Source organism: Neopsephotus bourkii, unplaced genomic scaffold, assembly GCF_033783945.1.
Source record: "Neopsephotus bourkii isolate Nb327-2 ecotype Australia unplaced genomic scaffold, CSIRO-AGI_Nbou_v1 NB_1493, whole genome shotgun sequence".
Lineage (NCBI taxonomy): Eukaryota > Metazoa > Chordata > Aves > Psittaciformes > Psittacidae > Neopsephotus > Neopsephotus bourkii.
This window is the reverse complement of record NW_026901969.1, coordinates 4,929,407-4,952,724: the sequence shown is the minus strand read 5'-3', so window position 1 is coordinate 4,952,724 and position 23,318 is coordinate 4,929,407. Positions and strand designations below refer to the sequence as shown.

The 23,318-nt window shown below is 40.5% G+C and overlaps 1 protein-coding gene across 4 annotated transcripts in view; it reads left to right on the top strand.

Annotated features, from left to right (window-relative positions):
- Positions 1 to 10,883, top strand: part of SYT1 (synaptotagmin 1) — a 352,054-nt gene extending 341,171 nt beyond the window's left edge. For all 4 annotated transcript variants that reach the window (XM_061369381.1, XM_061369379.1, XM_061369378.1 and 1 more), the window contains 2 exons: positions 5,781 to 5,914; positions 10,157 to 10,883. In XM_061369381.1, coding sequence (XP_061225365.1) covers positions 5,781 to 5,914; positions 10,157 to 10,363 — 341 coding nt within the window. In that variant the 3' untranslated portion in view covers positions 10,364 to 10,883. The remainder of the gene's footprint in view (positions 1 to 5,780; positions 5,915 to 10,156) is intronic.
- The last annotated feature ends 12,435 nt before the right edge of the window (positions 10,884 to 23,318 follow it).

The following is a 23,318-nucleotide window of genomic DNA, read 5'->3' as shown; positions in this document are numbered from 1 at the left end:
AGATAATACATTTTCCCCCTCTGGCTTTCCTTCCCATTACAAGCTTTCTATTCATCCAAAAAAAAATACTGGTTTCAACAATCTAGGCACAGTGTCACTCTAAACTCATTATTTCAGAGACTTTAATTATCAGCTCTCATCCATACATGAATAACCAGAAGAAAAAAAAGTCAGGTCAAACTATCCATGGCCTGGACACCACAGGCATGGTGTGAATCATCCCTCTCTTGGGAGACGATTTATATGCCCATGGAGGGAGCATGTCCGACGATCCTTGGGAAAAATCAAAACATCTGTGGGAACTTCAGAGAAAGTTCATCCTGATTTGCTCTGCATTTAGAGCCCTGCTGCTTTCCATAGCACAGCTCTGGCAACCGCAGCAGTTGCTCTCCAAAGGCAGAAGAGAGCATCCAAGTATTGCTGATGCTGTCAGCCTTCATCCCTGGCACAGTCTGTAGAAAATAAAGTTGTTTGCCATATAAAATTGCTGTTCTCCCTGCAGCCCACTCCCATAAGCTAAGAAAACTTTGTCTGAAGGGTGTTTGCACAGAGTAGGAATAGGTTAAGGGTGTTAATGTTGAATCTAGCACTCCTCCAGCTATGGTCTGAGGCTCTGGCTAGGCCCTTCTTCAGCTTTCCACCCTGCTGCACTCTGCAGCTCATGCACACTGCATGATGAGAGTAATTATGGCTTTTCAGCATAGAACTAATGATCGCCCCTGCTAGTACCTCTGTCCTAACCACATTGTCACAGGCATTTATAAGGCTGCATTTCCAAACCTGATTTTCTTCTTGCATCAGTTTCCAAGCTCTTCAGGAATCCGTTCTGCTTCCTGGAACGGAAACTCTACTGTCTGCTGACACCTTTGCTGTAAACGTCAGTGATGTGTGCTTTGGCACTGCTTTGGCATAAAAATTCTTCTAATGGGGAAAAACGTGCTAAGTAGAACCCAGTTGCCCCAAAAGTTTTGAAGACAGAAATACAGCTAAAGGCAATTCTGGCACTGTATTTCTTCTTTGTTTCTACATTTCAGTTGAGAACATCTTATTACAGTGTTTCATCATATGAAACTTTATTTGGCTGTGTCCATAGCTAGTTTGCTCTAGCTCGATTTTTTTCCTATCAGTCATGTTAGGCTTTACTCAAGGCTTGTGGAGGGTTTTCTCTGATCCCACCCCACAGAGCTGTGTGGGACTTTTTTCCTTAAGCCGCTAGGCTCTCCCTGCACACATGCTTGGGACTCTAATTGCACACACAGTCAATTCCACTGTTATCCCTGTAGCATCTTTCAAATTCGTCAACGTTGTTGACAGTTTTCTGCTGAAGGTCTGTACTGCTGGAATTCTGTGTGCTGAACTCTCTCCTACCTAGGTGGAAAATGACTTTTCATTAACTACTGATCCCTATTACAAATTTTTCATCTTAAAATCCACTGGGAAGCAGTCATTCTCAAGTTCCACCTTTTCCTCTGACATTGTCATTAGCCACAATTTCCTTCTTTAGAGTTGTGGGTGTTTTTTCAGCTGTAAAGTTTGCTTTTGTAAAATCTCTAATAATGAAGTGCATCTCATCTACAATGTGGTGATGATGATGAACTAGTGGTTACTTTAAGAGGGTTCTAATTGTGTATAAAAGTTTCATGGTCCAAATGACTCCAGAAGTCTTTACCTGATGTTACATACCATTTCTATTGCCTTTTAAATAATGTATTGGCATCTTACTACAAAATCCAGGGAAAGACATACTGCAGACTTCAGGAAAACAAACTGTGTCAGCTGGTCCCCCAGTGCTTTAAAAGCTGTTCAGCAGCCTCCCTTGAGACATTGTCTTAAAGTCTACAATGTACAACTGGTTATGAATTTTACATCTTTTTAGCATTCATGGGTAGACCGTTAATGAGGGAATAAATAGCAGAATTTTATTTAATCCCACACATTGCTTAAATGAATTATTAGGCAAAGGGTACAGAGCCATTCTGTCCCCTTCAGCAGAGGGACATCTGTGGTGGTCTAGATGGAACATCCCTGCTTCCAGATAGACGGCAAGGTCCATCCACAGATATTTGTGGATGTAATGCAGATCCAAATCCCATTAAGTGAAAGGAATAAAACTGGAGAGAAAAACAGTGATGTTCCCCTCTTCTAACTCGAACTTTCCTCCAGTGTAACTGTGTACATGAAAGCACATACGCTGTCTTGAATCAGTGGAGAGAAATAAATAAATAGTTTGACCAAAGACAGATATTTACTGTGGAATAATGATGCACAGTACATAAAGAGAAATGTTTATTTATTTCCCTTGACATCAGATGCAGACATTCCTACTTGGTCAAAAGAATTCTGCACTTTATACCCAGCCTCCGCACTTAACAGACAATTTATCATTGCTGGACTGCTGTATCAGTTCTCTCATCCTTACTAGTCTCACTTATTCATTGGGACTGTTTACATATTAAAGTATTACTCAGCATGAGTAATGGTGCCAGCACTGAGGTTGTGTTGCAAGTAGAGAGAAAAGATGTTTCCATTAGCACTAAACCTTATCTCGGAAAAATCACTGGAGACTGGCACTTCCAGAGCTTCTGCTTTCTTTTGATTATCCTCCCTTCTTCCAGTAATTGACTCCAAGCAGTTCAGCTTCTGTTACTTGGTGCAAGAGAATCTCTTTTTCAGAGATTTATTCATGAAGTTGCAAGAAAGTCTGTTCCTAGGTATCAGGTTGCCTGTGTAGGTCACAGGCAGATTTCTGGAGAGTTGAGGGAGTTGGGGTTTATGTCCTGGTATATAAGAGAGTGTAACTGGAGATAATGCAGTGGTGGAGGGACATACATATGAGACACAGAAGAATGAAGAGAGGGGTGAACCAGGTAAGACCAGGACACTTCCAAGAAGTAGGAAGTGGATATAGAGTCTATCGAGGATAGACTCAGTTAAAATCTCTTGGTGGCCCATCCACGTACTTGAGCTGGACACCCCGTTCTCATTTGAAATGCTTATGTGATATGTAAAATTATTTAATACCTTCCTCTGAAACTAGAAAAGAAGGAAGATTATTTCAGTCAAGTGGCATTCAGTTTGTATTTGGATTAGTATGACAATTCTAACTTTGGATGAAAAAAGGTAAGGATATTGTGTCACACATTATGCCCCCTTCTGTGCTCTGTTTGGGACCTCTGCCTCTGGAAATTCTGCAGTATAGTAGCAATCTGGTATCACTTGGATCTTTCATACTAAACATGGGGCATTTGACTAACTCAACCCCCCCAGAGAGACAAACAGAAGGTGGTGATCAGGACATGAAAAAGAAACCACAGAAACCTAGCTTCTGGGCCTTGTCTTGTGGCCATGAGTTATCCATGGTCAGATTTTGCTTTAATACTAGCACAAAGATAGAAAATCTAGAAAGTGAGTAGAAGCAAATCACTTAAAGTACACATAGACTCCAAACATTCGCAAACACTAGAATTCTAAGTTTAAAATATTATTCTGCAAAATGGAACGTTTATTGAGATAGGAATATATCTGCACCACTGTATGAATCATTGCTCTACAGTTCCTTACTGGCATGTGAGTAATCGTCAAATCTGTGTATATTGTGCATGTACTAGAACAGATTGGTAAAGGATTGGCTTATATTGACTGCATTTATTTTAATAGAATTCTTCAGTTCTAATCCACTTAATAATAATGTGTTACTGTACTGTTTAGCCTCCCAGCTTGTTCTAGTTACACAAATTATGCTTTAGCAGTTTCTTACCTTATTTCCATATCCTAACATTCTACCTTCTTGACTACTGAACTTTTTTACTCTATATTGGTTATACCGAAAACATTATTTTCATGTTAAAACAATTGTGCATTCAGCATGGAGCCTCAGCAAAAGTAATGAGTGAGTTTTTCTCAAGTATCAACTAATGTTGAAGGAGTCCAGATTTGCCTCTTTTCCAGCTTCAAAACTCTGTATGCGGTGATGTTGAGCTCAGTACTCAAAAAAAAAGAAAGACTTCTGTTGGTTTTTTTGCTAGCATTTCTGCTCTTCACATGATATTCCTGAATTCATACATTGTGCAGCCGAAAGGAACCCATGCAATCCCCCATCTAGCCTTGAGTCTAAGTCTACCCAGATTAAATATCTGTTTGAATTTGAGTCTTTTGAGGGAGAAGGAATCTTAACCCTCTGTAACAGAGTTCATCACAATCAGTGAGAAGCTCTTCCAGCTGTTTCAGTCTTACTACTAAAATATATTACTATTTCTCAGTTAGAATTTGTCTTGTTTCTCACTGCAATTGGATCTTATTATACCCTTGTCTGCTGGCTTCAAGAGCCCACTACCAAAACGATGCTCCCTTCAGAAGTACTTTAGACTGTGATGAAGTCACTCCAGTAACTTAACAATCCCGAACATCTCAGTCTTTCACAGTAGGGCATATTTTGACTGTAGCAGAATGCAATTACTCTTCTGAACATGAATTTCCTTTCAGAGTCATAAAGCATGGTTAGCTCATAATGATATAAGTTCAACATTCATTTCTCCTTCTTCTGTAGCCCGATCCTTTTCTCAGAAGGGAAATAAGCCTTTTCCCTTGATAATTTGCATTCAGGCTCTCTTTATGTATGCCACAGATGACTTGTGGCTGGCTGGCGTTTTGTATAGCTCCTACCAGCTCATTAGGGGGAAGTAAGTCTTACCTTGACATACATCACAGTTAAGCTGCATAAAGCCAAGAGAGGTACCTACCCATATTTTTGTGAGAGTACCATGTAGGTTGTTGAAAAGGGTGAGCTTGGGATGCTTCAAATAGTGCTTCACAGTAGACCTAAACAGAAAAATAACTGAGCTCAGTGAAGGTACTGACAATGAACACCAACGTTAAGAACTTCTAGTTCATTCTCTAAATGAGAACATTAACTCTTTTAACAGATTAAGGCCTGACAGCACTAATTTTTTTAAGCAGGCAAAGCTTCCATCAAAGCTTCCAGCAGTAACATCTGTAAGAGTTGTGTTTCCGTGAGGAACACCTGATTAGGAACCAAATCGGTTCTGTTAATTCACCACCAGAAGTTTTACAAAACAACCACTGGAATTCAATACAAAGTGGCAAAACCAATTCGTAATTTATACCGATACAGTGGCTTGCACATTACCTGGCTGCAGGCAGCACTGAGGTAGGGAAGTAGCATTTAATGGGCAAAGTCCCTTCCTTCCATGCAGTCTGGTCACACACCAGACCCATGGACACTGCGCTGTGTCAATCACAACCCAATGGGGAGGTCAGAGGATGGGAAAACCATGGTGCAGCTCCTGCCCAAGGAGCGATGTGAAGAGCTGCTGGGTGGTTTCAGAGCAGCCAGCCACCCAAGCACTGTGCCCACCATGTGTGCATTTGGCCGTGCTCACAGCTCTTGGGAAAACCACTCCACAGTCCAGTTGCTAAGAAATGTTTTCCGTAAATAAATAACATTGAAGTAAAAACACTTCCAGGATGGTTAATGAGCCATGGAGTAAAGTTAGGCATGAATTTGCTCCTCCTTTGAGATGTGAAGGAGATAATGCGATAAATGTTTTGTACCTTTTTCCATCAGGAACACTTCGCAGTCGTACAGGCATTTTTCTATAGTGGAAATTAGGACTTTGTTTAAATACAAGCTGTTTGTTGCTAAAGGATTTTATTGATTTTTTTTTTTTTTTCTCTCATCAACTCGAATGTGTGGGATTAAGGTCTGTAGAAAACACACTGAACTACCCTGCTTAGCTCTACCTCTTCTCTTGACTACTTAGATCCCTATGTGAAGATCCATCTGATGCAGAATGGTAAGAGGCTGAAGAAGAAAAAGACTACAATTAAAAAGAACACCCTGAATCCCTACTACAATGAGTCTTTCAGCTTTGAAGTACCATTCGAGCAAATTCAGGTAATGTCAGTGTTTTGTCTTCCCTCTGCATTCCATTTCTCAGCCCTTATAAATATTTAACAGGAATCTGGTTAATTATCACGTGTGCATGCCTTCATTAGCACCTAGGTGCCAGCCCCCTGCTATGTTAGATGAGTGTGACTGCTTCAAGAGGGAAATGATAAAATGTACAGTACTTACGAAGCTTTGATTCATCAGTGAGAAAATGGATAACTGACATTTTCTGTTAACATAAAATGGATTCCAGAAAAAAAGGTCTACAGGGAGATAGTAAATGAATGTGCCAGCAGAAAAAGCACAGAGCTAAAGGAAAAGGTGCATATATAGCAATTCCCCCCAAATTATTTGAAATAATAAATTGGCATCATCAGTTAAATTTATGTTCCCTATGCATTTATCAGTCCTGTTTACTAAAAGCACTGTAGCATCTCTCGTAAGTAAAACACATGATTTATTTAATCACAACTTTTTTTCAGTTATTCACCACACTATGAAAACTTTTTCAGTGATGACTATGTCCATTGGAAACACACATTCAAGAATCCCAGGGGTCAGTACTACAGGGCCTGCTCTCTTGGCACCGCAGGGTACAACAGCAGTTGTCCAGGTACTACTGCTGGAGAGTTCAGTGACTAAAATTAGAGACCTCAGAAGTGACCACAGTGAGGTGGAAGTCACCTACATTAGCAGTGGGAAATACCAGGACAAGGCATTGTATCAGTTTTTTCAGGGAATCAGTTACCTGCCTTTGGAATATTGCAAGCTAAAGCATCTCTCACTTACCAGAGTGAGTTTTACCAACTTCTGATGTTAACTAGCCTCTTCTCACAACAGATAAGCTCTTCTTAACAGTCTCAGGAGGCATGTGGGAAACCTACATCCAAATCACTCTCCTCCCTAAAGGAATTTAAACCTGCATCTAATGTCAGTGTCATAAGCAAATACTCTTGTCCATAATTAAAATGGCCGGAGAACACATTCTTTAGTGGCTTTAGAGAAGTCTGAGTTAGGTGCCATGCTACTTGTAGTTTAAATGTTTAAACGGATTTAAATGGCCTCTAGCAAACTGGGGTCCCCTTCTTGATTAGATGAGAGCATGTTTTGAGATGAGAGACTTTTGAGGCTCTTATCTTGGATTTTGATAGCAACTGTACTAGAGAAATGCGCAGGAGCCAAGGCCTACATTTAAGCTGTGTGCTTGGTTTTTGTTGACTTGGTACCAATAAAGATAGCAGAACTAGATAAGGTGAGCAGTAGGACTTGAATGCATGACTAGCCTGTTTAGAGTTTCTGCATGCCCCACATCATATACAGCTGCCTCTGGACCCTAGGAATCAAAAAGTGGGAAATCCAGTGGGGCCTAATTCCCATTGATTTTAGTGAAAGCTGGTTTGAGTGCTTGTGAAAGGTCTCATAACAAGCATCAAAGACCCAGAGGCAAAAAAATGTTAAGCAAATTGAGCCCCTCTGTCAATTTAGGCAATGAATGCCTTGATTTCCAAATAGGGAGAGGGCTGGAGAACTACAGTGGGCACATACAAGTTATCAGATCAGAGATTTGGCATGGTTAGGTGCATTCTGTATGTCCTTGGCCATTTTGCCTTCTAAGTTAGTTTTGTAAGGTGGATATAGGCCCCTTAAAAAGCATTGCAGTTTAGCTTTTTAAATTTTTGCTTCCTTGGACGGAGGGATAAGTTTATTACAATGATTTTATAGCTATTTATTTTGCTATATTGCCTCAATTTAAAATCTTCAATTATGGACTTTGGTCGTACGCCAGTCTATTTTGGAGTTAAGTTATAAAAGACTATATTTAGAAGTTATTTCATTATGGATACTGAAGTGATTTCATCATTAGAAAAACACATTTTAAATGTTATTTAGACTTAATATGGTAAGAATGGCTGTGAATTTTGTGTAATTCATGTAAAAGCCGTTAAGCAAACTTTTACAGTCAAATAAAAACTAATGGCTATACAAATTCCTTGATTCTTGGAGAGCAAAGAAGAGAGTTCTTGGAGGGAAGGTAGCTCAGTAGCAGTACATCTGTGTAATTTAAAATGGGCCAAACATGAACTTTTTCAACAATTAAATAGTGACTATGGATTCTGGCTCTTAAGAGAAGGAAAGTGATAGTCTTTAAGTGTAATGGGAGAACACCACTTAGGAAGTCAATCCTGTTGCAACAAGGTAGATCAAGCCCGTGTTTTGCCACATTTAAGACAGACTGCCTCTCTAGGCAGCAACATCCCCTCGGCCCTTTCAGTCCGAAGAATGCTTAATCACAGTGAGGAAACTGCTAATCCAAGTGTTTGTTAGCAGAGGTGGTGCTTTCTACTACCACCTCTTAGGTTTTGCAGTGCAGTTGTGCTTTTAATACATGATACAAAGGCGAAGACATGCTCACGTATTTCTGCAGATTAAAGCCAGAGACCATGAAGTGGAAATCATCTCAGAGTTAATAACCTGAGCTAGCTGTTTTTACATCTTTATAGAGCAAGGAAAAGAGTCTTTTGTTTACAGTGCTCATTGTTGTAAAAAAAATCCAGTAGTAACTAGCCCCCAGGCTTCTAGGTACAGCTGGCAACTTCATACCATAAAGTATTAGTCTCATGCTTACCTTTTATATCTGTGATTGTACCATGCATCTAAAACATAAATGCTCATTTGGGGAGGTACCATCAACATTAGAAGTGAATGTATTGGCAACAGCAGCACTGAAACATGATTTTGGCATCTAGAAATATTTGCTTCAGGATATTGCTTTTTATCGTGAGTGCTCTGGGGAAAGAGAATCTTGAGTTTGATGTACACTTTTGTCATCAGCAACTATATAAATACTTTAGTGTCTGTTGAAATCATCTTTCTCTGGCTCAGTGAATTGTACGATCTTGTAAAGGAATGGCCTCTATAAAATAGACCTCATGAGCCTGGTCTTGCAGATATACTTAAAATAGTTACTTCTGAAAGATAATCCTATTGCAAGCACTGAGATTAATCATTCTAGTAAGAAATCCAGATTATATATATATATATATATATTTAAAGAAAAAAAATATGGAAGAAATGTGTTTCAGGGCATTTTTTTCTCCACAAAACTCACACTATAACAGGGAGCTGTGTTTGTTTGCCATGAGATAGAAAGGAATTGGGAAAAGAAACTGTATGTTCATCTTTAAAAATAAAGCTCCCTATAAAGAGGCATTTATAAATCAGTAAAATCAGCCCAAGGCTGTTATTATCTTAGGTGCTGTTGGGGATGAGCACCACTTCACTGAAGGAACAGTTGTTTGTGCTCTTTCAGCAAGTATTAATGGCCTGAAGGAATGTGTGCTTGTGCACGCAAATGTGTACACAGAAGCCTGGCTTGAACCTCACCTGCCAGTGTGCTGCAGTCTTAAGTGAAGGGAAAATTGTCTATCAGCTGTGACAGATGGGCTCATATGGATTCTATGGGACTAGTTTAACCCTGTTTGCCAGAGGTCACTGTTCCTACAGCAGAAGTGGCACTCCAGCCCCAGCTCAATCAGAGGCAGCGACAACATGTCAGAGCCCAAAGACAGTGGGCTTTATACTTCTTCCCAGCTCCCCTGAGCACGTAGCCTGTTTTCTAGACTCTATAGATAAATGTATACACATGTATTTAGACATGTGCACATGCACACACAGAGATAAATGTGTGTGTGTGTGTGTATGCATACAGTAACCATAAGGGTTATTTTTCCGAAGTTATCTGAAAGTGGGTGATTGTCATGCTGGATGAATGAGTAAGAGCTGTTTAGAAGCAGAAAAACAACAGAACAGAGTACAACATTGCAAACATTAACTTTTGGTACAGCCATTTCTGAATTTTGGCTAGCTTATTTACGTAAACAGTAATGTGTTAAATTGCACTATTTTGATAAGCTTATCTCCATTTTAGCCCTACAGACTTCTAGCAGTCTAAGTGCTCAATAACAGCAACAAAAAAAAGCTGGTAACTTGTTAAAGATAAAAATCAACCTCAGTTCCTATATGAAGCTCTTTGATGCAAGGGAGCAAGTTTCAAGTTACAGGGAGGTTGTGAATGTAATTTTATTTGGAAGTCTCATAAGAAGCAAAGACAAAAGTTTGAATTTGCTTCTTGCGGGAAGAATCTTGCCTTCTTCATACTCTCCCATTGCCATTGCCTGTCCCAAGAGTCATCCCTGCCCACCTTCCCCTTATTGTCATGCTAACTGGTCTTTCTCTATCTCATTGTAGAAAGTGCAGATTGTTGTGACTGTTTTGGACTATGACAAGATTGGCAAGAACGATGCCATCGGGAAAGTCTTTGTGGGCTACAACAGCACCGGAGCGGAGCTGCGGCATTGGTCAGACATGTTGGCCAACCCCCGGCGGCCCATTGCACAGTGGCACACCTTACAGCCTGAGGAGGAGGTAGATGCCATGCTGGCAGTCAAGAAGTAAATTAAATAAAATAAAATTAAATTAAATTAAAGTAGGAAGAAGAAAATGAAGAAGAAGCCTTTCTGCATTTGCCCACATAGTGCTCTTTAGCCAGTATCTGTAAATACCTCAGTAATATGGGTCCTTTCATTTCCAGCCATGTGTTCCTGACACAGATCAGTTGTACTTTTAAATGCCAGTTTTAATTTGCACAAATTTAAATGTAGAGAGCCCTCTACAGGCGCTTCATTTCACCACTGCCCCCCAGATCTACTCTTCTTTTAAGCAATATGATGTGTAGATAGAGCATGACAGGAATTATTTATTGTATCACACAGTTGTATATATACACCAGTATGCTGAGAATTTATTTCTAGTTTGTGTATTTGTATGTTGTAAGCGTTTCCTAATCTGTGTATATCTAGATGTTTTTAATAAGATGTTCTATTTTAAATTATGTAAATTGACTGAGATATAGGAGAGCTGATAATATATTATAGGGTAACTACTGTATCGTCTGCATTCCAGAAAAAAACAAAAATCCAACTTGTAAGGCACTAGTAGTGTTACACTGACATCTTAAAGGACAACTTAAATCTGAGCTTTCAACTGGACCATCCTAATAACACGCTACGCATCCACAGTGAATCTTGGAGGGGCAAATCCAATTGGGTAGACTTCTTTCACAGGCAACTTAGCATGATCTGAGCAGCTCCATGGCTGACCTCAAGAAGATGTAGCCAGGATATGACTCCTTTGTATATATTCCAAAGCAAACACATAACAGACTGGAATGGCTTTAGAGTGAAAGTTGGGGAAGCAGTTCCACAAGAGGCAATGATTTTGTTTATCATACGAAGTAAGACCATTGCAGGGAAGGGAAGAAGAGAGGAGGGAGACACAGCAGTAGCAAAATGCTGCCATGAAAACAAGAGTAGCTCTCCGTTATCACCTTTATACAAAATTTGCATACTGTGAATTCCATCCATGATTTCACATTATAATGAGTTTGCACATTAGACTTTGTAACGAAATATTTTATTATACTAACTCAGATTAGAAGGAATGCAGAATATTTTTTAGACACAGCCGTGTGAGTTTATTATACAAAATAGTTTCATGGTAAACAGACAGTATTGTAATCCCATCAGAAGATGACAAAATTTAGCCATAGTTCTAAATGCACTTCAAAGTAAGCCAAAAGAGAACAGCTAGTGACCTTTTATATACTATTTATACTTAAGTTTTAATTTGTCCTTTAAAAAAAAAAAGTGAAAACAAAGAACAAGTTCTAGAAAACTGAAGCAACCTCTTCTGTATACTAGATGCTCGTTTCAGGAGGAGTTTTTAAATGTTTTCAATGTTATTATGTAGTAAATGGCACTATTATGAAGCTATTAGTCATTCCATAAGAGTCTTGAAAGACTGCTCTGTGTATCACTGTGACTGCCGTGTGTGCTTAGAAATGTAGTTTTCTCAGTGGATAGCAATCAATTTATTCCGTAGTGATATTGTAATAATACTGCCATTCCCTTCTACTGCACTGCCGAAGGAACGCATAGCACAAGCAGTTCTAGTTATTACGGACCAATTTAGAACTGGAGAGCTATGCAGGGGACAAGGATGCTATATTGAATGGGTTGACCACGCAGCATTTTGTCAAGCCCTGTGCAATACTCTACATTTCCAATCACCCTCGCCCTCCCCCGCCCCCCCGCTTTACTGTTGATAGTCATCTTACAGCTAGCCAGCATGTCATCTCAGCTTTTACCATCTCATCAAGTCATTTAGGGCATCACTTCTATCTCGTGTATCGTCCTTTGAGGCCCCTTGCTTATCTTCCAAGCTGTGAATATATTTATAATGCTTTGAAGAGTTCATTATTTTCAGCAATGCAAACTACCCCAGAAATATGGAAATGCTGCTGCCTTTTGGAGGGAGGCACGAGAATTAACCATTAATATTCTTACCAACTGAATCTAACAGAAATTACTGCAAACAAAGAACAAAGATGAATGTAATCAGAGAACTGTGTACTGAAAACTAGACTCCAGCCTCCCTCAAGGCTCTGCTTCTGTGAGGGGTGGGACAGACTGACAGGTCAGTGCAGTGATGGCCAAGCACCAGTTTTCGGTACACTGAGGGCAAAAGAACCAGCAGAGAAGTGGAAGAATAAAAGTGGATCTCTCCCCACCTCCAAAAGTGAGAAAAGCAAGACCCATTTTCTTTATTTTTTTTACATGAAACACAGAAAAAACACAAGCGAGACATTTTTTGATAGAAACAGGCGCATACATGCAAAGCATCAAGCTGGAATACTTTAAAATCTGAACCTTAAGGACCAAACCCCACCAAAGAGAAGAAGTAGACAGTCAGCTTCCCAGCATAAGAGCTTCATGGTCTCCAGCTTTCAGTTATTCATTCAGGATAGCCGCAGGTTCAAACTGCCAGGACTGACTCATTGTGTTAAGATGTTCTTAAGGCTTTCTCTTCCTACACTGCCAGACTGAATGTCACCGTAGAACTGGTTTGTAAGGTACAATGATTCTCGGAGACTGAACCTGCCATGTGACCAAGATGACATTTTCATCCTCAAAGAAGCCACATGTACCTTTCTGACAAAGCTGTGTGAAGTATTAGAATCTGATGCTGTAGAAAGATCCTAGTTGCCTTTGTGTATATTTACTGCCTGCTTGAGTGTTTCTCTGTGTGGGTTTTCTCTGTATCTTGTAGAAATGTTTGGGGTGTTTTATCCTGCCATATCGCTCGTGGCCCGCGAGCTGACAACTTTAGCCGTATTTTACCTTCATTTTTGATGAGGTGGTTTATATTTTGTTTCACTTTGTGTAGTGACTTCCCACAGTAGAGTTTTCCAATTGTCGTTAAAATAACATACATATTACACAGATATTCAATAAAAATGTTTTATTTCCTGTTGATGTTCTAGTAGTTCTCTTTCTTTTGATCTAAACTCTTCAAAAGGCATTTATTTCAATCTAGGAATTTTAACTTTGAAGTACCACAAGTGTAATAGCGCAGCACTTTTCAAGGGGCTGTGAAAAGCTGCTTTCATCAGTGTGGTCTACTCTAGGACAGTCACAGCCAGCAGAGCTCCAGTAGGTGAATTCTCTACCTTGCCACCTCCATTGCAGATGAACTATTACCTTGGTTTCCCATAAATGTGATTATTTGCCTCCAAAAACATCAATCTCTAGCAAAACACAGATTAATTTCTACCCCACAGCAGAAACTCCAAGTAGTTACCTGAGCATCAAGTCTTCTTCAAGTCAGTTGCGTTAGAGCAGCGTTTGAGGCTTTCATCTGGAAAGAGATGGTATATTTTAACCTACATTCAGTAGCTACGGCTAAGCTGGCCATAAGAATCAAGCTTCTTGTAGACTAAAGATCATTAAATAAGAGCTTAAACTGTAGATGAGGGGGGAATAAGGCGTGGAAGTGAATCCACAAGGGAAAAATTGAAAAACATTGTGCTACGAAACAATTCAATTCCCTGTCAAGAGAAACAGCTAAAAACCAAACAAAACACAAAAAAAAAAGACCACATTTCTATTTCCATTTTCCACAGCAACCCCTCCTCAACAGAATTACGCTCAATCCTTCCAGCAACTGTGCGATGGTTTACTGATACGCTCCAGCGTAACCTCAGCTGTTGTTACACAAGACCTTACTACAAGTTAGAGCTCATTGTAAATATTTTCAGTGTTGATCCTTTTCCCTATTCCCATGCTCAGAAAGTGCCCTCTTTTCTCACATCTATTTTGGGTTTTTTCAGCATCTAGAGTCAACGAGCACCAAACAGACTTAATGCTGCTCTCCGCGAGTGAGAGCAAACCGACCTGTGCTGGTGGACCTGGTGATTTGGAGAGCAGTTATTCTTCCAAAACCGAATGACTGGAGCCTGTGGCTTCACAGATCAGCTGTGAGGTGATGCCTGTGGGGTCTGCGAGAGCTGAGATAACACTCCTGTGATGCGGTATCATTCCCCATAGATACAGGCAGGTACCACATTATGGAGACATGAGATGCTGCTGCTCCCTTCAAAGCTGGTGCATGAATACGTCCCTAAAAGGAGCAGTTTGTTAAGTTAATAAGTAAAAATACTTTGATCGAGGTTCTATACACATCAGGCATTTTTGCAGATATTGAGCATACCAAAATTACATCTTTGTCAATCAAAACCAGTTCTTCCAATAAGGCTAATCAGTTAAAGCCATCATTACAACTAATGTAAGGAAAATGCTTCATATAATAGCTGTTATACTAAGTGGGAAAAGCAGCAAAAATTGCATATTTTATTCAGCTCATTTAACCCCTAATCACCTGTCAAGAGAAACATTCTTCCCAACTGACAGTTACCAAAGTAAAGGATCTACATCTCTGGATCACTTTTCACATTGTGAGTCAATGGAGGTTAATTGCCTGTTAGTTATGCAAAGCAAGAATTAGAACATTATATTTCCGATTAACAGTCAATTCCCTTATTTACTTATGCAGTAACACTTTCACTCCAGGCTGCCAGTTCAGTTTCTTATACACATACTGACCTGCTTTTCAGAACATCTACCAAATTCATGACCCTATTTTCAGTGTCGGTTCAGACACTGTTACTTATCCAGGCATTAAAGAAGTATGGAAAAGGGGGTTTCTGTACACACCACAAGAATATTTACCCAGTCTTAGTTATCTTATATGTAGTAAGTATTTTTATATTCAATATAGAGAATACTTTTACTATTGCTCCAATAAGCAGTTCCAAATGTATGTGACAAACTAGTACAGAGAAGGCTTTATGTGGTACTTTGTGACTGACACCTGCAGTAGGATTTTCAGACACAAGAGGCATACAGACATTATTTCAAGGCTATGCTGTATTTAACATCGAAATGAAAAGTTCTGCAAACTAGGGAAGAATCTAAACATCCTTAACAGAGCTTATGAAGAGGCCAAGTAGGTGGGGAAGTGAAGACAGTTCTTCCAGGCTTCGGGGTAGAGGTGGAAGGGTCAGGTAGTGGAGTCCTTTTGTTCTATGCATGCACTGTGAAATACCATACTAGATCCTGAACAGCTATTTAGACAAAAGACAAAAAAAACCCAACAAACCAAAATAAAGACTTGTCTTCTGATAGATCCAGTCTCATCAGGCTGACAGCTCCCATTCTGTTTCAGCTGACAGTTTCATATCTTTGTGCATTCCCTTATTACAGCAAGGAAAGCACACGGTAGGGATGCACTGCTGTTACACACCAAATAGAGCTGACATTGGGTTTTGTCATAAACAAAAGACCAATGCACAAAAGTGGCACAATATTCCCTGCTCAACTAATCAAGATTATCCCACAGTCCTGCATAAACCTCCCTAATTTTGATCACATTCTCCCAGAGCCCAGGGCCAGTTCTTGTATTGTATTCACATACATGTACCTTTTAGCCTGGATTTCGTGACTCTTTCCTATGAAGCAACAGCACCCACTGGCACCAAGAGGTTGTTCCGAATGCTGACACAGATCTGTCATTGAAGAATTCCAGGGTGGTCTTAGGCTGTATTTGTCTTCTTCCTTGGAGCATTCATCTCTGGCTGTAAATCCTGACTGAAAGCCTGACAGGTTGGAACCTGGAATGCAATGCTGAGTCTATTTCACACTTAGAAATATTATCATCCACATGTGCTGGTGGAAGACAGACTGAGGCTCAGAAACTTGCACCCTGCTCAAGGTGGTTTCCTTCTTCATGAAACTGTCCACATTACTAAACTTTCGCTTTTTTGGAGATCGCTTCTGTGACATTCACAGAATCAAAATGGCTTTCAACTGTTTTCTTTCTTTCAAATGCAAGGTTGCCTCTATTGTTTAACTCAGTTAAGAATTTTTAAGCTAACTCTTCATGGTTAATAAGGGGCCAAATTGTTTAATTGGCTTTAACTCCTTGCTTCATCGGACTTAAAGTCTCACTCACGCCTCTCCAACCATACACCCTGATCTGACACTGATACACAAAAGCACTGATGGAAGGCTACCAAGGAAATTAAGTGATCAGAATGATTGTCAGAGTCCTTTTCATAGCTCAAATGAAGATTAAATGGTCAAATTTCAGCACAGCGTATGATTCAGAGTGGGGTGCTGAGAAGTTCATTGTTGCAGATGAACATTTATTAATGATCTAGAAAACAGACAAATGAGTTGACAAAATTTACGTGTGGCGTAAAATTGTTCCAGCTGGAACAGATCTAACTTATGAGGGAATCTCTAATTTCATATATTAAGAATCAGATACCCAGACAGGCACTTCAACTGAAATGTTACTGAACACCCAAATATTCTGCAGAGATTTGTGAACAGTAGTGCAAAAATGTCTGTAAAGATGATCTCAGACAGAGAATAAGGTAGGAGAGCTAGCTGGTCGATGGGAAAATGAAGGCAGGACCCCCTTTTGTACAGGAACTGCTCACAGAAAAATAGATTCATCTCCTCAATTATCTCTAGAATGTAATGAAAGCTCAGGATGAACCAGGAGTACACAAAGGATGTTCACATTACTATCGTCATACACACACTTAGACTTAACGTAAGTTATTTGGAATATGCTTAGTTGTAGACATAATACACACACCCAGAGGTCCCAGCACAGTGCTGTGTCAGGTAGGTCTTTGTAGCACAAACACAGGGTATGAAAAGGAATTGAGAGAGTCCTTGGCAGGAAGAAGTTGTGAAAAGTAAACCTAAAAAGAGCCAATCTTGCGGTAAACGTAAGACATTTATGGAGATTATATAAATGAACAGAAAAATACATGTGAGGCAAATGAATAAATATGTATCCTAGCTACAGAGTTCTGCTATATATAAAAAGTATCTAGCTACAGATTTGTGCCAGAGAGAAGAGTCCTACCTAGGCCACATACTGCCTTTGTATGAGCATTCCAAGTCTCCAGAATGAAAACCTGAGAAGATTTCAGGTTTTCATTGTTGCTTTGCTCCATGCTTCCAGAAAGAGCCTTTTTCCCCACACAAAGAATTACATCTCCCACTCCAACCCAGCCATAAGGAGAACTGGTTAATGCTCTCACTCCTTGGATTTAACACAAACAAATTGCAGCCTGAAAGGTTTGAGCACCGTGACCATAATTAAAACTGCAGTAATTAGTAATGCAACAACAGCAAGCCAGAAAAGCAAGTAGGCTTCTCCAGCTGACATTTTGTAAAGTACAGATAACACAGAGGAATAAACTGGCAAAAATGCAGAAAGAAAAAGGAATCACTTGCAGATCAGGGAAGCAAATCTTTGTCTTTTGCCATACTGCCCAGCCCACGTGGTCTTACTTGATTTTGCGCTTCCCCATGGTGCTGTTATATCAATAGAGCCACCAGACCTCTTCTCAGTAAACTTTTGATCCCATGTTTGCTACTGTTTATGTTGTGTTAACTATGTTCCCTAATCCAGCTGAGCACAGGCTGTCCTATTGTTGATTCTTCTTATGCTTCCCTTGCTCCACTTCCTTGTAGCCAGCTTTCCTTTCTCAGGTTTATTCAACCTCTCTGCAACAACCGGTGACCAACCATCCCTCAGGAACATGGGGTCAGGGAGAAAAACTGAGTTGCAAAAGCCTTTGCAACTGGTTAATAATTGTTTCATAGTGCAAATTTCAAATATGCTGCAGTGTTTGATCACTTCCCACAGTATAATACCTTTCTGTATGGTTCACTTCTTTCATGAGCTTACTCTGCACCTATTAGCAATGGTGAGTCATACCAGCACTTCAAAGAAGCGTAGTAGCACTTTTGAGAGAAAAAATGCAATGGACTGGGAAACACCGGGGACTTTTTTCTTCCCTGCACCAGAAATTCTGTATCAGGTCCCACCATGACTTTCATCATCTCAAGTGCCTTCATCAAATCTATAACCCTTTCCCTAAGACAGAATGAACAAACTCTCTGCCTAGCACCATAATGCAAGCCCATTTCATTATAACCAAGGAGCTGGACAATCAATATGAACTGCACATTACCCTCAGCTGGTCTCCTCCCAGCTTTGTTTGAAGTTGACAGCGCAAATGCTTCTCTGATCACACACTAAGAGGACCATCTCTGCTCTTCAGCTGCCCCAGGCTGGTTAGACTCACGTTCCCTCTTTAAGGCATATCATGGGGAGCAAACTTTTGGTCACACCACTCCCAGTTATCTTAAAAAGCAAAATCTACATGGTACAGAGCAGACAGCAAACATCAGACAGAATGTCAATACAGGTGAAATAAAGGTAAACTTCACTGGAATACAGATTTTAAAATGGATTGAAAAGAATTAGCAAGTTAAAATCATGAACTATCCAAGAACTCCATTTTCCCGCTAGCCAGCCTAAAGGCTTTATAGTGTCTTCACTTCCTTTTGTATGTGTGTGCATTCATTATCTCCTGGGTGACGGCTCCATAAATCCTCTCACACTGTTGATGTGTTCAAGGATAGACGAGGAGCTCCTTCACGACAGAATATTTCATGTCCCCTCACAACTGCACAGCCTGTTTCTTGACTACAGCTGTTAAGCACACTCTTGGCACACTGTATTCCTCAGCACCTCAAAAAGAGTAAGTCTCCTCCACACATAATCAGCAACTCACCATTCCTTGCTTAGTCTATTACACGGCATACACCACATCTTCCTACTTTGTTTATATTCACGTTGTTCACTTTTCCTAACATCTGTAGCACACAGACTTCTGGTCCACACTTCAGGCGTCTGGGCATTACCATACCACGAAAGCTTAGCTATTGAGATTCCCAAGCCACAGTAAAAGGCTGGAAGATCCCTAGCTTTTAACATCACAAATATGAAATAACCATTGACACAACCTGCTATATTATCATCAGCCAATTCATCTTACTCAAAAGCTGTCTGGATTCTCATATCCTTAAAGATTGCTGTACTCTTTCTTAAATAAAATTAAAAAAAAAAAAAGAGGGAGAGAGAGGGAAAACTAATGCCATTTCCTGATCATCTCATTAACAATCTATTTCCCACACTGTAGAACAGGCACTTACTGTGACATGGATTTGCAGAGCTGGATCATTTTCAAAACCCTGCAAGAATTGCATCCTTTTCATCTGAACTACTTAGAACATATGAAAACATTTGATCTGTTAATTATCTACAACAGTTTTCCATGGAGTGGATTTGGTCTTATTAGCAGCAACGTGGTCTCTTCCTTGCCATGCAGCATGATTCAACACGTCTGATAACAGAGCCACAGGACACTCATCAGAGGGGAAAATAAAAAGTCCAAGCACCTTGGAAATTACCAATCTGGATAATGCCGTGAAATAACTGATTCCAAACACATGGCTCCCAGACTGTCTGGAGAATAAAGTACAGAGTTAGCCTAAGGTGTACTGACAGAAACCAAGGACTTGGGAATGAAGAGAGAGCTAATTACTTAGTTTGTGAATACAGACAGGCAGTTTTGCCATGTTAAGCAGCACACTGTGTGTAGCAAAGACATGAGTTCAGGTCATCCCCTACACCAGAACTGCAGGGCGAGATGAGGAAAGTTCTGCTGAGGAGCAGCTGAAGACTTCTGATTAAGCAGAACTGAATTTTGAACTAGTCCCTTTTGCAACCCCTTCTTCCCTACTTGGCCTAAAAGGCACAAAATAGAGTCAGGTCTCTGGTAAACATAACAGTAAGGAGCCAGAATATCTGTACTTCTGGGATGCCCAGCTACCTTCTCTCTAAATTGGAGAGATATAAAGTTGATGGATTAACTTCTCAGTGGATGAGGAATTGGTTGGATGGTTGCATCCAGAGGGCAGTGGTCAAAGGCTCAGTGTCCAGATGGAGCTCAGTGATGAGTGGTGTCCCTCAGGGGTCTGTATTTGGACCATGACAGCTTAGTATCTTTGTTAATAACGTAGACATAGTGGGATCAAGTACACCCTCAGCAAGCTTGCGGATGACACCAAGCCAAGTGGCACAGTTGACACACCTGAGGGACATGGTGCCATCCAAAGCAATTTGGATGAGCTCAAGAAGTGGGCCCATGTGAATCTCATCAGGTTCAACAAGGACAAATGCAAGGTCCTGAACCTGTGCTCGGACAACCCCCAGTATCAACACAGGCTGGGGGATGAAGGGATTGAGAGCAGCCCTGCAGAGAAGGACTCTGGGGGTACTGATAGACTGAAAGCTGGACATGAGCCGGTAGTGTGTTCTCGCACCCCAGAAAGCCAACCGTATCCCGTATCTCTCAAAAGAAGCGTGACCAGCAGGTTGAAGGAAGTGATCCTGCCCCTCTACCCTGCTCTTGTGAGAACTCACTTGGAGTTCTGTGTGCAGTTCTGCTCTCCTTGACATAAAAAAAGACATGGAACTGTTGGAACAAGTCCAGAGAAGGGTCACAAAAATGAACAGATGGATGGAACACCTCTCTTATGAAGACAGACTGAGAGAGCTGTGGTTGTTCACCCTGGAGAAAAGAAGGCACCAGAAAGACCTTATTTCAGTCTTTCAGTACTTAACAGGGGCTTATAAGAAAAATTACAACAGACTTACTAGCAGGGCCTGTTGTAATAGAACAAGGGTCAATGGTTTTAAACTAAAAGAGGACAGATTCAAACTATATAATAATGAAGAAATATTTTATGATTAGAGTGATGAGACACTAACATAGGTTGCCCACAGACGCTGTGGCTGCCCCATCGCTGGCAGTGCCCAAGTCCAGGCTGGACAGGGCTTTGAGCAACCCAGTCTGGTGGAAGGTGTCCCTGCCCATGGCACGGGATTGGAACTAGGTGATTTTTAAAAGTCATTTCCAGCCCAAATCATTCTAGGATTCATCCCATCAGCCCCACAATCACATCAGCTACCATCTCCCACCCTCCAAGCTTCTCACCTTCACATCAGTGAGCATCAGTTCATACACAGCTATGGCTGATCCATCTTCCGTGCTGATTCTGTCAATGAAAATTTGATGAAACAGTCTTTGTATGTGGCCTATATTGTCTTTTCTGCTCTACATTCCAGGATTGCATTTACCCAACCTTCTCCGATTTCAAGCACAACTGCTGCTGGGCTTTTCTCAGGTCTACCATATTTGTTAATTGAACTTTTGTGCTTAGGAGCTAATTAAGTACTTGATGACCTGACTGGCAGAATGTTGCATTGTGATGATCAGGTTTCAGTCCTGACTGGGTTTTTTTGAGGGAATCTCATGTAATTGACTTCACAAGTCAGCTACCTCTGTTTCCACTTATGTAACTAGGAACTAAAAATCCTTTTCTCTTTGAGAATCTGAGGAAGGGAGTTTTCCAGGTGTTACGCAGCAGAGCTATGTTTTAACAATACCATTAATTCCATAATTAGGAACTTACATAACTCTTTTTCAATGTGCTGCATAAACCTTGCCCATTATGTCTAAAGAATTATTTCAGTGATCAGTTGGTAAGCATTACTGCTCTTCTTCAGTAGGTAGAAACTGAATGCTACTTGTCTGACCTCAGGTTGTCAATACGCCACACAGGGCTGCAGCAGGGATTAAGAGTTTTGGGCCTGACACAACTCAGACCTCCAGAGTATCTGGAAAGTCCCACTCAGCTATAAAGCATTACTGAAGCATTTTTAGGGATTTCAAAATGCTGTTTGTGCAGTCACTTGTGGGAAGTCACAGTAGAAACCAGTTGCTGCAGTACATGCCACTGCGTGTTTCTACCTGTAAATGAAACCTCTGTTTTGAAACCCAACCATTGTTTCCCACAGGAAACACATCCTACCACAACCCAGTAGGGTTTGTGCCAAGGTAAAAAAGGGTATACCATGTGCAAGAAGCAAATATGTTCATTATTCACTCAAGATGGATTAAGATGAAAAGCCTCTATGATTTCTGGATTTAAAGCATTGCAAAGCTAGATGGATGAATTATCTCTCCTTCACTTTCAGCTGTCAAGCTGCAACTTTCTTTATGCTTCAATCGTTTTCCCACTCCTTTCTCTCAGTGCAGCTGTAGCTCCACTTTGTGGAAGATGAGGAAAGAGTATGTTAACTGCAGGATTGTGCAGAGCTGCTGAACCTGGCAGGTGTGAAAAGATGCAGGTCTTCAGAGTCAGCCAACAATGATTAGTCAGGCCTAAGACCATTTGTCATTCTTTTTGAACTTGAAAAGCACTCAAATCAACCCTTTGCTGTATTTCTTCCTCCTACCTAGTTGTAAATATGCAAACACCCCCCCCCAAAAACAGCTGTAAAATACAGCATAAGAAAAACCAAAGGGAAATGTATTTCCTACATATCTGCACATGCAGCAATTGAAATTGCCCGACCAGTTTCATTTTTCATAAAGGAGGAGGAAGATTTTTCAATGTTTTTAGTACCCTGTTGAATATTTTGATACAAATTAATGTATTCCATCTCTCGGGGTATTAGCTGGTTCTAGGGTTAACGCTGAAGCTAAAGTGACATGGGTTTGAGTCTCCAGAGAGACAGTTATGAATGCATTTAAAGGTATTAATTATTTAATAAGAATACTTGAACTATATTTACAAATTCTTTTATAAATCTGTTTTCCATACATGGAAGAGGACTGGATTTCAGACAGGTCTATCTACTGACTGCACAGACCCGAAATGATTTTTTAAGGAAAGTGAATAGATCTGCTTTAAAAAAATGCTTCTGGATGCTGCAAAATCAGCACCACTTTGTGTTAATAGTGGGGCTTTGGTTTAAGACATCTGACTATAGGTATACACATACGGGTGTTTACAAATGCACCTGATGCTTAATTCCAAACACAGACATCAGAGATTTGGGCAACGAAAGAGCAATTCCATGCACACAACAGTGGGTGCCTGCATTTGGGAGCACCATCGGGCCCTGAGCTTCAGTGACTGCACTGGGCGTTCAGGCACCCAGCCCCATGAAGAGACGTGTAAGTGGGCACCTGTTTAATGCCAGTTTCAAAACAAATCTCTCCCAAGCCATG